Source organism: Lissotriton helveticus, chromosome 4_1, assembly GCF_964261635.1.
Source record: "Lissotriton helveticus chromosome 4_1, aLisHel1.1, whole genome shotgun sequence".
NCBI lineage: Eukaryota > Metazoa > Chordata > Amphibia > Caudata > Salamandridae > Lissotriton > Lissotriton helveticus.
Window position 1 is genome coordinate 1,694,306,561 of NC_136063.1, and position 13,961 is coordinate 1,694,320,521.

The 13,961-nt window shown below is 38.1% G+C and overlaps 1 protein-coding gene across 6 annotated transcripts in view; it reads right to left on the reverse strand.

Annotated features, from left to right (window-relative positions):
- The window catches only part of LOC144829332 (uncharacterized), a 127,805-nt gene that overhangs the window by 53,359 nt on the left and 60,485 nt on the right, over window positions 1–13,961 (reverse strand). For 2 of the 6 annotated variants that reach the window (XM_078688380.1, XM_078688378.1), the window contains one exon: window positions 2,761–3,942. The exons of 2 other annotated variants lie outside the window; for them this stretch is intronic. In XM_078688380.1, coding sequence (XP_078544506.1) covers window positions 2,894–3,942 — 1,049 coding nt within the window. In that variant the 3' untranslated portion in view covers window positions 2,761–2,893. Of the gene's footprint in view, window positions 1–737; window positions 3,943–13,961 lie in introns of those variants that run through there. 2 more of the 6 variants (XM_078688381.1, XM_078688379.1) reach the window with 2 other exon arrangements.

Consider the following 13,961-nt stretch of genomic DNA (forward strand, 5'->3'; position numbering starts at 1 on the left):
GAAATAGCACAATGTTGTGCTTGTAAAACACACACAAACACACACACAATTAGAACACAGGATGTGAGAACAATTTCAGTCTAAATATGACTCCTCGGAAAGATACTTATTCTAATCTTGTGAACTAAGGTTATCGAGGAAACAGAAAGAGAGAGTTAATGTTGGGGGTAAAATGAGTAGTAGAACAAGAGAAACAGATTTGTAGTGAGAAAAATCTGCTGGATATCAGCTAGGGTTCATCTTTAAACCTAGTAAGAGGCAAGAAGCAGGGATGTGAAGCCAGTGGTGATATCACTGGCAAAGTATCGGCAATGCCAAGTCAACATGTCCCCAAAGTCCATGACAAGTACAGAATATGCAGAGAATGAATAGTAACCGATTATTAAGGAGAGTGAGACAATCTAAAAACAGCCTTTTTAAAATCCAAGCTACCAAACTCGATACAACCTGGAGCTCCCATACTATTCCAAGAGGGAACTCTTCATTAGCAACTTTTCTAAAATCAAGATAGAAATGGCTAAATAAAACTTGGGTTTTGAGAAAAATGAGCATATCTCTTCCTGCACAGTACATGGTTATGGTACAGACATTTCCACACCGGAGTTGCAGATTCAAACTTTTGATAAAACCAAAAAACATGAATATGCACATTTTACATCTGAGAGAGTGTACAGCTCAGTAATAAGTGGAATCTTTAAGGCTCCCTGACACAACAAAAGCAACTTTCTAGACGTGAGTGAAAAGGGATGAGAATCTACATTTATTTGTAAGTTTGCCAATGGAAAACAAAGATGCACATCAAACAATGTAAAGGTAATATACCTATATTCAGCCTGAAAATAATGTTCATTTAAAATTCGCGCTAGTCTTGATCAAGCATGAAAGGATATTTAAACAATCTATGCGTGTTTAGTAATGGTCATGTCCATATACACTGCCACAGCAAGCAAATAAAAGCCGTCAGAAATGCGCTCAGTGTTTTGAACTAACAATCTCGCTTTTACAAATGCTGTGCTCTACAACAAGTAAGTTGTTTACCATACTTTAAAATCCTGAAAAGGATGCTTTGCCCTAGATGGTAATCTTTCAAATTAACTTTTTCAGGTTTGATGCATTTCTCTTTTCATTGCACAATGTCAAGTTTGTGCTGAGTAGGGCATTTGCAGTTTTCATGCCATTTCAAAATGCCAACAATTAAACCAGCGTTTGAAGGGCACACAATACCTGTCTTGGTATAAAACACATCTGAAATGTGTTCATTAACTGAACTTTCTTAACCATAATTGTAACATATCAACCAAACACAAAACATGACCTGAACACAGCAATGCTTCAATAGCACTCACAGTGCTACTTTGCTACAGAGAAACTGAAATGGCTGCAGACTTTTGGTCGGTGCTTAATTTGTAATAGAATGAATGCCCAAAGCTCTGTTCAGAAATCAGAAGCCACTGCTTTAAAATGTTGGCACACCGAATACCAAGGTTCCATAGCCTTGAATCAACCTCATTGCTTATCCATCCACTATTAGAAACTCCCTGGCCCTTTCTCTCACTCATGCAGGTCCCTGCTTTCTCCATTTGCAACTGTTCTTCTGCCTTTCTCTTCTTACTTCTCTACCCTTTTTGTGTTTTTCTCTGTTCTTGCTTGCGGTCAATGTTTGATGAGGAAAAATAAGTGTTGGTCCCCATAAATGGGTGCTGGTGAGCACCACCGGCAACTACAGGCTCAAATTAAGCACTGCTCCTACTTCAACAAAACCCAACAACCAAATGTATGCTACTACATACTTATAAAACTGTGACCCACAACTTGCATACGGGTAGTAATTTCCTTACTACTGATCACTTACAACACACCTTCAATAACCCAACTAGAATAAAGAGATGGATAATCTCTATCCTATTAGGACTTATTGCAAAATGCATGGATACTCTTTAAGGTAGAATACATTACTTCATGTGTGTTCTTGAGGAGAAAACCAATGTCATGTGAAAAGATGCAGGGATTCTGTGATGTAAAAAGTGTCAAATCAAGATCAATGAAACAAGGCGGTTGGACATTTCTAGTAAAATTAGATTTCATCACAGAGTTAAATAAACATGATTGTCCAGATAATGTTTTTCAGGGCACAGTCACAACACCCGTCTGTGAATACAACTATCCAGGTAATGAGAACAATGAGTATACATCCAAGTTTAAAATCGACTTACACCAGTTGGTAACTAGTAATAAGGAAAAAAGTTATACAAATCTAAAATCTTCGGAAAAATATGAGTAATGATTTGTTTCTTAAAATCCTTCTTGCTACTTGTAGTGATGATACATAATTTATGTATGTGTTGTATTGTGAAGATATCAATTAAAGGGGTGGGCATGACCAGTTATCTAGTCAACTAAAGAAATGCTTTGTCCATCATCAACACTCCTCTGTCCCCATTCTTCTTCTCCATATGCTTCAAAGTCTTTTACAACAGCTACGCTGATGTATAGTCAGTCGTTCGAGCCTTAAAAAATGCCATGCACAGCTTTTTAATATTTTCCTACAGTTGCTGAAACTCGGACTGCAGCATCCAGTATCCTTTTGTGCATAATTACAACTTGTTGCCATTAAGGTTGATTCTCCGACGGTTGGGTAGTGCATGGCTGGAGTGCAAAACTAGTTTTCATCTTGTTGGTCTTTTTTGAAGTAGTTCATACATAAAAAAATTCATATTATACTACTTTGAGATGCGTTACCCTGTTTTGAGAATTTCAAATAATAAATAAATGTATCTCGAGTTAGGGTCTGAAAGAATAATGCTTTGCATTAATAATTTCTCATATTAGCTTCAAGTGCTATTTTCAGCGTATGTGGTGTGCCACACAGCTTCTTCAACTAATCCATCTGTTGTCACAGGTGCTGGATGAGATCTGGGCAACTGTTGAAGTTTTCATCACATTCATTAAATACATCAGTCTTTTTTCTTACATGGGTCTTTTGATGTTGAATGAGACCCGAGCTGTCTTTGAAACTTTTGCCACATTCATTGCAATGATACGGCCTTTCACCTGTATGAATTCTGTGGTGAATTTTGAGATTTTCTTTCACCCTGAATTTTTTTCCACACTCTGTACACTGATAGGGCTTTTCACCAGTATGGACTCTGTAATGATTTGTTAAAAGTTGCTTGTAACTGAATTCTCTGCCACACTCCGCACATTTGTACGGCCTCTCTCCAGTGTGTGTTCGTCTGTGAGCAGTAAGTGCAGACCTTAAAGGGAAACTTTTATCACATTCAGGACATGTGTATGGTTTCTCCCCCGTATGGGTTCTTTGATGCACAATTAAGGAGGAATGGTCATTGAAGCTTCTCTCACAATCTGTACATTTATGTGGTCTGTCACCAGTATGAATTCTCTGATGCCTAATAAGATCTCCATTTTGGCTGAAGCTTTTATCACAGTACGAGCACCTGTAAGGTCTTTCTCCTGTGTGTATTCTCTGGTGTCTGCTAAGATCACCTTTCTGAGTGAAGCATTTGCTGCAAATAACACATTTATATGGCTTCTCTCCAGTGTGAATTCTTTTATGCTTGTTAAGTGCAGAAGTGTAACCAAAGCTTTTTTCACATCCATCGCACTGATAAGGTCTCTCACCAGTGTGTGTTCTCATGTGCCTAATAAGAGATTCTTTCTGATTGAAGAATTTTTCACATTCAGTGCATGGGTACTTGCCCTCGTTTCCTTGGGATGTGTTGCTTAAGGATTTTACAGGTCTATTTGATGGATCTAGAGGGTGTCCAAAACGCTTTTTCCATTTCCGTTTTGAGTTTTCACTTTTACATATTTTTCCCTGAAGAACCTTCTTGGCTTTTTCCAACTGTGCATCACTGTTCAGTTTTTCTGGGCATTCTTCGATAGATGGTTCCCTCTTAATTATATTCACAGGTTCATCCTCTGCTGGATTAGAATGAAAATCCAGTCATTATTCATTACGTGCACTACAGAAAACAAATGATTTAAACATTTGGCTCGTGAAATCCAGTGAAGTTGTGGCTGTCAAATGCATACGTCTGGTAACTTAGCATGTTTGAAGATGTGAAGAACTGAAGTCATGCACGCGCTCTGAATATCTGCAATGATTGCAATGATGATTCTACTCAATGGAAAATAAACTGACTTATTAATAAAGCACAATTTAGTCTTTTAATCTCTAAACCTAAATGAACTGCAGAAACTAAACCACATTCCATGCGCATGAAATAAAGTGATACTTTCCATTTAAAGGTTTAACTAGCCAGCTTCAGAATGACGCATTGATCCCCCCTAAACGTAATCAGGAAACAGACAACCTCAATATGCCCCTACTGACAATATCATAAATTCTCACAATGTAAATAATTGATGAAGAACATGCTAATATCTAAACCCATCATGCAAACTCAGCATTAACAATTGAAAAAGCCCACAAACTAAATTAAATCACAAACAAAACTATGGATCTTAATGAAGTAATGCTGAATAATGAGTTCTAGCTGCTTATGTTTTGAGTCAGCAGGGAAGAGGAAAATGTCTCCCTAATGTGTCATTTTCCATTTCCCTTACACGTTCTGGTCACTGTGGACCTAGACAATGATGAGATAGAACAGTGAGTGATGTGACATGTTAATCTCAAAGCACTGCACAATAGTACTGACCACAACATTTTATCAAGGGCAATGTCACAGAATGTGGGTCTTCATCTGATTTCAAATTTTCAGCATGACTATAAATTATTCACTGTCAATAGATCATGTTCATTGGTGCTTTTGGCAGCCACAGTGTGCCTCCATTATGCCACTCATATTTCTTAATCACTAAAAACTCAAAGTGTGTGCTATTTGCCCTTCACCAATATGCAGTCAAATCTTCTTTCTCCCTGTATTAGGGAATTAACAGAAATTACAAAGAAACACTGGGAAAATGTTTATGTTTAAGCTGGCTTCAGTTACAATCTAAAAGAAACAGTCACTATGCGTGTGGCCAGTGAAAAAAGCAATATTATTAAACGTTTCACTGCAAAGGTCTGAAAGCTATTTTTTGGACATTTACAGTGTAGAGCTAAATAAAAAGGGAGATTAAACAGGACTGTCCTTTACTAGTCATCATGAATAATGGGATCAGGACCCCAACTCATGCATAAGAGTAGTGACTAATTCAGACATCAGCAAACAAGGCATCTGTAGATTAATCATCTGAAAAGATGTTAAATATTACAAATGCCTTCTGTTGAGGTCTCCTTCAGTTACATCATGTTGAAATTCTATTGTGATCAACAGAACCCCAAATATGTTAAAAAATACAGCTTTGAAAATCTTTGACCAAGATTACTACAAGCACTAATTTAATGCAGACCGAATTTGGGGTACTGCTTTTATATTTTATATTTTCGGTAAACTTTTGAGATTAAGGAAATCAGGCACTCGCAGTAGAGAATCATTTCAGCTTTTAATTTTAGCAGTTAAATCCAATTAAGCCAATCCCTAAGGAACAGTAATAAAAGGAATAGACCAGGTTTGGAGGGATGCAAAGGACTTCAAAACCAAAAGAATGTCAGAAACAATGCTGAATGTAGAGATGGAAAAGCAAAGACTGGGAAGGAAAAGAGTGGCCCAAGGGCATCACGTAATGGGAATGGGGGAAGAGATTAAAAATAGGAGAGAAATGTACTAGTGACAGAGGTGGGCTAGTAAACAGGAGAAAGAAGTGAAATGAGGGAAGACTAGAGAGAATGAACGGGTTGAGTAGGAAAAAGCATTGGCAAAGGCAATGCATCTACGTGAGAGATATTGGCTTTCCAGATGTTTTCTAGACATGTTATCCAGCAGCGTGGATTCTACGCAGCATGGCTAAATATTATTAAAAATAAGTGCTATAAGCAATATTTTTTTTACTTTCTCTCATCATAGCGCTTTCTTTTATTATAACTTTTATAACGTTTTTATAACTTTTAACCATGCTGCCCAGCAGTCACGCTGCTCTACTACATGGCTAAAAGATATTGTCAAAGCAAACAGCTCTCACATACATCAGACCTTTTGGTTTTACCAATGCTTGTATCTTTTTAAGCACATGGAGATTAAGTGATCTGGCCAGAATCACAGGTCAGGACTCAAACCTGGTTCCAGAGGCCCCAATTTTCAGCTCAGGACTTCAGGCCACATCTGACTGCAAAGTTGTGGGCTCCTTCCAGTTTTAACAGTTTTTAAGGGAAGGCCCAGTTGATGCTGGTGCAAAAACGAGAGACTCATTATCACTGCATGGACAAAAGCCGATCACTGGTGCCAGAGGAGTACAGAGACAACAGTCCTCAGGATGCACAACAGGTCTCTTCCTGACAGTATCAACCTAAGTTTCAAAGGAAAGATTGGAGTTGAAGGTGACTGAATTTTTTTATTTGGACACAATGCTCCAGGTGAGAACTTGAGAACTCCGCATTCAATACAAGAGCTACGGCACTACTAATGATTTGTATAGCTGTAACACAACGTACTGTTTCCTCGAGGTCTTGCTTGACTTCTGTAGTATTGCTGTATTGGTGGGGATTTTCTGTTGCACACCAGTAGGAGTGTATAGGCACAACAATGCAGTGGCAGTCACTTCAATTAAAGATTTCTTGGAAGACCAATGAATCCCTTTCTCATTCAGGTTGAATTGGCCAACCAGGTTCTGTGCAGTAACTCTTGGCCAACTGAGGCCCTGACACTCTTTAACTGATGGTAGACTCAAGATTTCCAATGGGAGCGGGCTTGGGGCATTTTGTCCTCTTAAAGACACGATTTGCAACAACCATATTTGATATAAAACTGGGCAAAGCTGACACAATAAATCAGAGCGGGGGGGGGGGGGAGTTAAAACATACCATTGCCTCTGGCAGGCTGCACAACACAGGGTAAGAGCATGTCTCATGCCTAGCTAGGGCATCTGAAAATCTGACAATGCTGGGCAGAATTGGTCACACATGAACATCGCCTCTGAATGAACAGTAAGGCTTGGGATGCAATGTGACTGAGGAAAACAAAACATAGTTGTTATGATTAATTCACAAATTCCTTTCTTCACATGTATTGTTCTTCTCAGTGAGTGGCATTGCACCCTGAATGGCATGAGGCTTGAATGCCAGTGTCCTGAGAAAACAGGGTGTTTGAGTAAACACTGCTGCACTGCACAAGTGAGTGACTAATTGAGCCTGATTAAATACCAGCACCAAAATAACAAGCAACAGCGAGGGATGGGTGTTAGATGAAGTGGGGGCAGAGGGGGAGGGGCATCGAGGAGGGAGGGGTGAGTGTGTGTCTAGCAAAATTAAACTAGTTGTTGTCGCTAACAAATGAAAAAAAAAAAAGTAACAAGAGTGCCAACCAATGGCAGGTAATGAGTAGGCTCCAAGGACTTTTTAGTTGTGTATTTTTTTTTATTTTTATTTAAGGTTTTTTTTCCAGCAGAGATCTAAGATGGGGAGAGACAGTGAATTCAGTACAGAGTGCAAACAGGATGAGAGCGAAGAAGACAATACTGATAGCCATGGCATACAAAAGGGCCAGCAAAGTAGAAGAAAAGAACGAGTGTGAGGGAAAAGGAAGGAAGATAAAGGTACACAGAAAGATATTTTCATATTGAAATTAATTCACAAGTTATCCCTTGATTACAACGTGCAGCAGTTATGTATCAACTGCATAGCATACTAAATTACAATCCCCAGCACACGTTTTCTATTTCAAAGACATGACAGCAGTAACATGCGAAAGTACACCCAATTACAGAAAACACAGTATTGAGGTTCTTCCTTTCTTTTATTCTTTTCCTCTTTTTTCTTTTTATTCATACAAGTTCTAAGCCAGCCAACACGTGTTTCATATTCGTATGGTACTCGAGGCACCGGAACTGAAACGTTGATATGGACGTTGCAACAACTCACACGACAACAGACCAGGAAAGTCGGTTATGAAATTGGACGAATATTGAAAGTGAATAGCGTAACATACGAATATCTTCGCCTACATACCCTGTTGGTTGGAATTATCACCACAATTGAAAAAGATCACGACAAGGGACTATTGAGCCTTGAAAAAAATCACAGGTCTATATTCCCAATGTGGCGCCAAAACAAACACATGTTGTACGAATAAAAAAGAAAAAAAAGAGGAAAAGAATAAAAGAAAAGAAGAACCGGATTGCTGTGTTTTTTGTAATTGCATCTGCTTTCGCATGTTACTGCTGTCATGTCTTTGAAATAAAAACGTGTGCTGGGGATTGTATTTTAGTTTATTTGTAGCCTAGGCCACAAGTTTTCGGGAGACCGGTAGCTCACTCAACCTTACAGCACCGTTGAATTTATACAGTCCTATATATTGATATTATGTGACATCACCCTTGTGGTGCCAGTTTTGCTACCATTATGCCACCGACCATTTGTTTTATGCATAGCATACTATGTTCCATTAACCCATATACCGCCCATAGTTTCTTTTAAAATGCATCTGGGATTTGGCAAACATCTAATGTTTTATTTAAAGGATTTATTGTGCAAAACCTAAGAGGATAGACTGGAGTGATTACAGCGCTTTTAAACGAATTGTATTACATCTGGCATCTTATGGTGCAGCTGCTCATATTTAGGTCATTTTAGTCTGTTGCTTGGCGAAAAAAGAAAAGGACAGAGAAATTTAGAGGTACGAGCAGTGATTGATGTGTGAGTGTGTGATGTATATGCTGGCTATTCATCTTGCAGACAGTGCCTGCTATTTCCACCAGCGCAAGACACAGTGCTGTGACTGACCAATGTCAGGATTACGAATTTCTGGAAGAGTGCTGAAACATAAATTCTAGTTAACAAAACAATCATTTGGATTTCTGCAAGAACACCATATGTCAGTACTTTTTCTTATCAAAATTCCCAATCTTTTCTTGCTATGCCCTTTACTCTGGGAGACTTTTTCATGCTTGTAATTGCAAAACATTGAAAAGCCAGTCCTTATTTGGGCTCAAAATGACCAACATTTTTGTCTCATGGAGTTACAGGTCAGGATGCATACAACCTTCTGCAGACTGACTCATCCAAAAACCCAATACTCAGGGTAGCATTGTGAAGTCAATAACGTATTGAGGACCGGTGAAAAAGGTCACACATTTTTTGATGCAGCATCTCTAATTTGACAAACAACTTGTCACAGTTGAAAGAACTTGTCATATCAATAGTGTTGAATAAAAGGGTGGTTTGTCTCAAATAAGGAACACTGGTCTACCCTTCCTCAACTTCTTTTTGAGTGGCATTGTGAAGATCAAATTACTATAGTGCAGATGCAGGCAGATATCGTAAACTTTCAGCCATAATGATGCAGACATGTTTACCTTCCGTGGCAACATTTGTCACATCATGACACTTCTGTGTGAAAGGAGTGATCAAATGATGAGCTACCAGGTAAAGAGTTACTCTTCTGAGGGTTGACTGGTGATACCCTTTGTCAACTGAAAAATGAAATCAAGGGTTGCCAAAATCACAGCTTCAAAGAGACTCACTGTCTTCAATCCACAAGGAGACAAGAAGGTACAGGTTCTTGGTCTGCATTGCTTCATAGAGCTGTCATTCCTTCTTCAAAGTTTCAGGCCTGCAGTTTTTTCAAACTGAAAATCCATGTAGAGAACAAACTAGTGGGCATTTCTGCCACAAACATAATTTATGCTTTCTCACGACTGAGCTCTGTAAGAGGGTGGAGGTACTTAACACACAGCCCACCAAGAGAGTTCTATACTGGCTTTGGAGGTCCTACGCTTTGAGGTCCAAATATAAAATAGTTTGTGCAATTTCTACCATTTACCTACCCTAACTCTCAATATTGTCATACATGGCTGGCTCCATGAAGCCAGGTGTCCCTACCATTCGCAAAAGAACTACTAGCCACTTTATTCATTTATTCATTTTAAATGTGCTTAATGTAAATGTATTGAATGGTACAACAGTGATCACTGATCTCTTCACTCTTCTGAATATAAGCTCATCCACAATCCAATGCCAGAAATCACCTTATGGACACAACGTAATGCAAATTTGCTGTTGCGGCTGATTTAAAGTACCTACCCTACCCAATGTTTTCCGATCATAAGGAAAACACACACAGACACCCAAACCGCTGTACAAAAAAAAGTACATTTCTAAACCTGGCCACTTGGTACAGTTGGAAATTTGTGACAAATTGCAAACAACACAAAAAAGACAGACCTCAACAAAAACATGGCAAACTTGAGTTAAAATTCAGACTATTTTTGATGTATTTGTCCACACCACAGTTACAATTCAACAAAAAATCCAGTTGGTTCATTGTATGCGCCTCTCTAAAAAATAGCAACTCTATTTAGATGGAACTAGCTAGATGTCTGCATCATTGCGAACAACCATTTTTGAATCTGATAGTTCAGTGCACGTTCCTTGATGTGACATAACAAATCACATGGCAGAGTCAAAGTGAAACGAAAAGGGCTCCTGTGCTGATGAAGTGCATCCCATGGACAAGAAAATAAGAAATGCAGCTAAATATCAGAAGATGTTAAGTGAAAAGTTAGGATAGACGCAAATCGGAATACCAATTCATGCATTTCTGAATAAACCAAATGTTCACTTTGGGCGAGCTATGAAAATTTGACTTAATATAACGCAAGGGATCGCCACCCAGCTTACCTTTTAAAATAGTGTGCTTTATTATCTATCATACCACAGAATATGCTTAGTTCCAAAAAAAGGAATTCTTATCGCGGTTTTAAAAAAACAAATACATACTATTAGTTAGATTTTCATAAGGAACTGACAGAGCAGATGAGAATTAATTTGAAGAGTTTCAGAAAGGAAAGGTAGGTGATGAGGGTGAATACTTAACTGGTGATATAAAGGTGATGTACTACTGAGAACTGACATTTTGAAATAGTTTTCAATATAGCTTGACTTCTAATAAAGTAACGCTCATTTTATAAAATAGTTGAGAGTCAAATGATTAATTGTGAGTTGTCCAACTCCGCATTAAGCTGTAAGACTTTACAGTAAACTTAACAGTCTACATTTATTTCTCTCAGGAACAGACTATTGAGCACATCTGCTGACCAATGCTAAGATTGACAGTAAAAAGCGTCCATCATGGAAATCTCTAATGAAGTCAAACACTTAATAATCTTGCCCCCATGCAAGATCGTGGTGCACATTTTATCAAGAGATAATATGGGTCATAAAGGTGTGTTCTTTTATTGAAGGGGAAAATGAGCATTAACAAGTGTTTCTCCGTTTTGAAGGCTCCGCCCCTCTGACTTTCAAACTGTCTATCCAAAATAAAGGGGCAATTATTTTGAAAATACATACAGTTTCTCTGTACCATTTTCTTTGGAAGTATTTTTTATTACTAGACTTTCTTGATTTTCCAACACGCACTCACACATACACCTATATAATAGTTGAGAGCACTGCAGGGGCAGGTCCATGTGACGTGCTGTGGTCGGACGGTGTTTGAAAAACTCAGTGAGTGTTTACCAACACAGTGAGGACTGGTTCCATCCACATTAAAAAACTAGGCATTATAAAAAGCGAACTAGCATTTGAAAATTATGGGTTTGTGTTTAACTTTTTTTTAACCAATGGCCAGTGAGACAAATATTCTGCCACAAGGTTACCATACCACTTCCTCTTAAACGAAAGATTCATTGCAGGATGGGAAAAGATACAATTATGGCTTTTAAAATGGTCCACATTTCTGACATAGGTAAAGTGGTTCATACACATTTACTAGACACTTCTGACTTGTCCAGAACTCTGTGGAGAGACAACTTTCAGAAGGGACATTGAAGAGTGACCAACAGTTGCTTTTAGACACCACTCACACTCATAGGAACCTGCAGGGAACTAATATCAAGGCATCTATGGCACAGTAACTGATGACAGGGATGTAATTTGGAAGTCAACAGAGGTTGCAACTTTGATCCCCACGTAATACCTTTCAGTTTCATGCTATTTTGAAATTATTTTTACTAGTTTTACACTAAATTTGTATCTTTTGTGTCTTCTTCCTGTGATTTCATCAGGTTACTTACTTTCATTTCATTAAGGGAGGAGACACAAAAGTGAATGTGGGGATCACTTTACTATACCTATGAATTTGTTGAAATGACACCAGGGCTCGTACTTCTATTGTTTTGCTATCTTGACTCTCTCAGTTGCTAAACACATCTAAACTGTGGTGAAGGGCCTTTTGTTACTAGCTGGTTGCAGCATACCTATGTCTTAAGTACAAATAACTTTAGTTACTATCTACTTAGGGTACTGTTGGTTTCAGTGGAACATACAACACATAATGGTATTTTAAAGAATGGCCAACGACTTAGTTTTGAAAACAACAAACCTGCAAGTATACTACTGGCTTGCTTTATGCGTTTAAGTGTCAATAAAGAAAACTATGAAAACTAGTAAATTCAATATGTTGAGATTCATTTTACTTTTCTGGACTAGGGTATAGTATGTGCAGTTTTATGACCAATGTCAAATAAAAACTAGAAAAATGTGTATCAAAGTGAGCATAAACATTCAACAAATATGTTAAGGATGTGCTGGACTATATCAGAGCAGTCCACACAATTTTTCTGGGGGAGATACAGGAGCCTAACAACTGTCTGGAGGCATACTTTGCAGGTGTTAAAATGTATCAATAAGTGTTCACGATGTCAGGTATAAGTAGTGATGCAAACTGGATAGCAAGAACGTGATTTAAGTGTATTCCATTTTATTTGCTTCCATATAAAATAGGGTTCTGTATTTCTCTCTTGCAGATTCTATAACTGTAATATGTGCCACTGAGATATTCTGTGGTTCTCTGAGTAAACTTAACATGGGCTAATCTCATTCCTAATGCAATAGTGCAACATGCTTTCTGCTAAAGATTACATACTGTGAGTTGCTCTGCCTAACCACCCAAATGTGAAATCTATACACATGATATTACCATCCTCGGGTGGTATTAATGTAATGCGGTAGGGAGGGTCCTTAAGTGCCAGGGTCCAAGAGGAATAGGCTATTCGGTAAAGCACTGCATACGTCTCACGTCATGCCCTGTGACAGTCACAGTTTTTAGGGGAGCCACATTGTAACTATTATACATTCAACATTTATTTGCAGGCCTAGATGAGGTCAGGTATGCGTTCAGGGTGCAATTCCAAATGTGAATATGCCAATCACATTCACCAAACCTCTATGTAACCATCATGCCACAGATTACTGAATGGGCTGACTGGGTAGTAGGGATAGTATTTCTGGTGCCAACACTTGATTTGTTACATTATTTCAAGATTCAGCACATAGCTCAAACATATTAAAGCACCAGTTTATACAATAGGCCCTTAATTCTGAACTTTCTTAAATGCTTTTCAATGCTCCCTTTATATTTTGCTTTTATTTGAGGGTCAACATTTAAGCTCATACGAGAAGCAAATCAGCAGCTAAATTATGAAGACAGCAAATCAATTCTGTCCTGGTGAAAAAGCTTTGGAGTTACAATGTTTATAACAGAAAGCAAACACGATCAGCACATAACTTTTATAAGGGAGTGACCAGTGTGTGAAAATTGTTAAAAATGTTGTGGCAGTTGTGACATTTCTTTAACAAGACTGCACCAAAACCTGCAGAGATATCAATCACACGATTTGTGCTCCTGCAGTGCTGTGAGTGCTGTGCAATCTATGAAATGATTTTGAAAAAAAAATAGGACAGTGACACTGGCTTTCAAATACATGTTTATGACATGGAATAATGAAATAAAGATTCCATGTACTTTAATTTCATTAAGACAAATGAACACAAATGAATTGAGGTATTCTATTTACCAGAAAACAAGTGAAACAGAGAGTGACACACAATGGTGATGCAGTGATACTAGGCATTTTATACATTTGAAAATGCGTGCGATAAATAT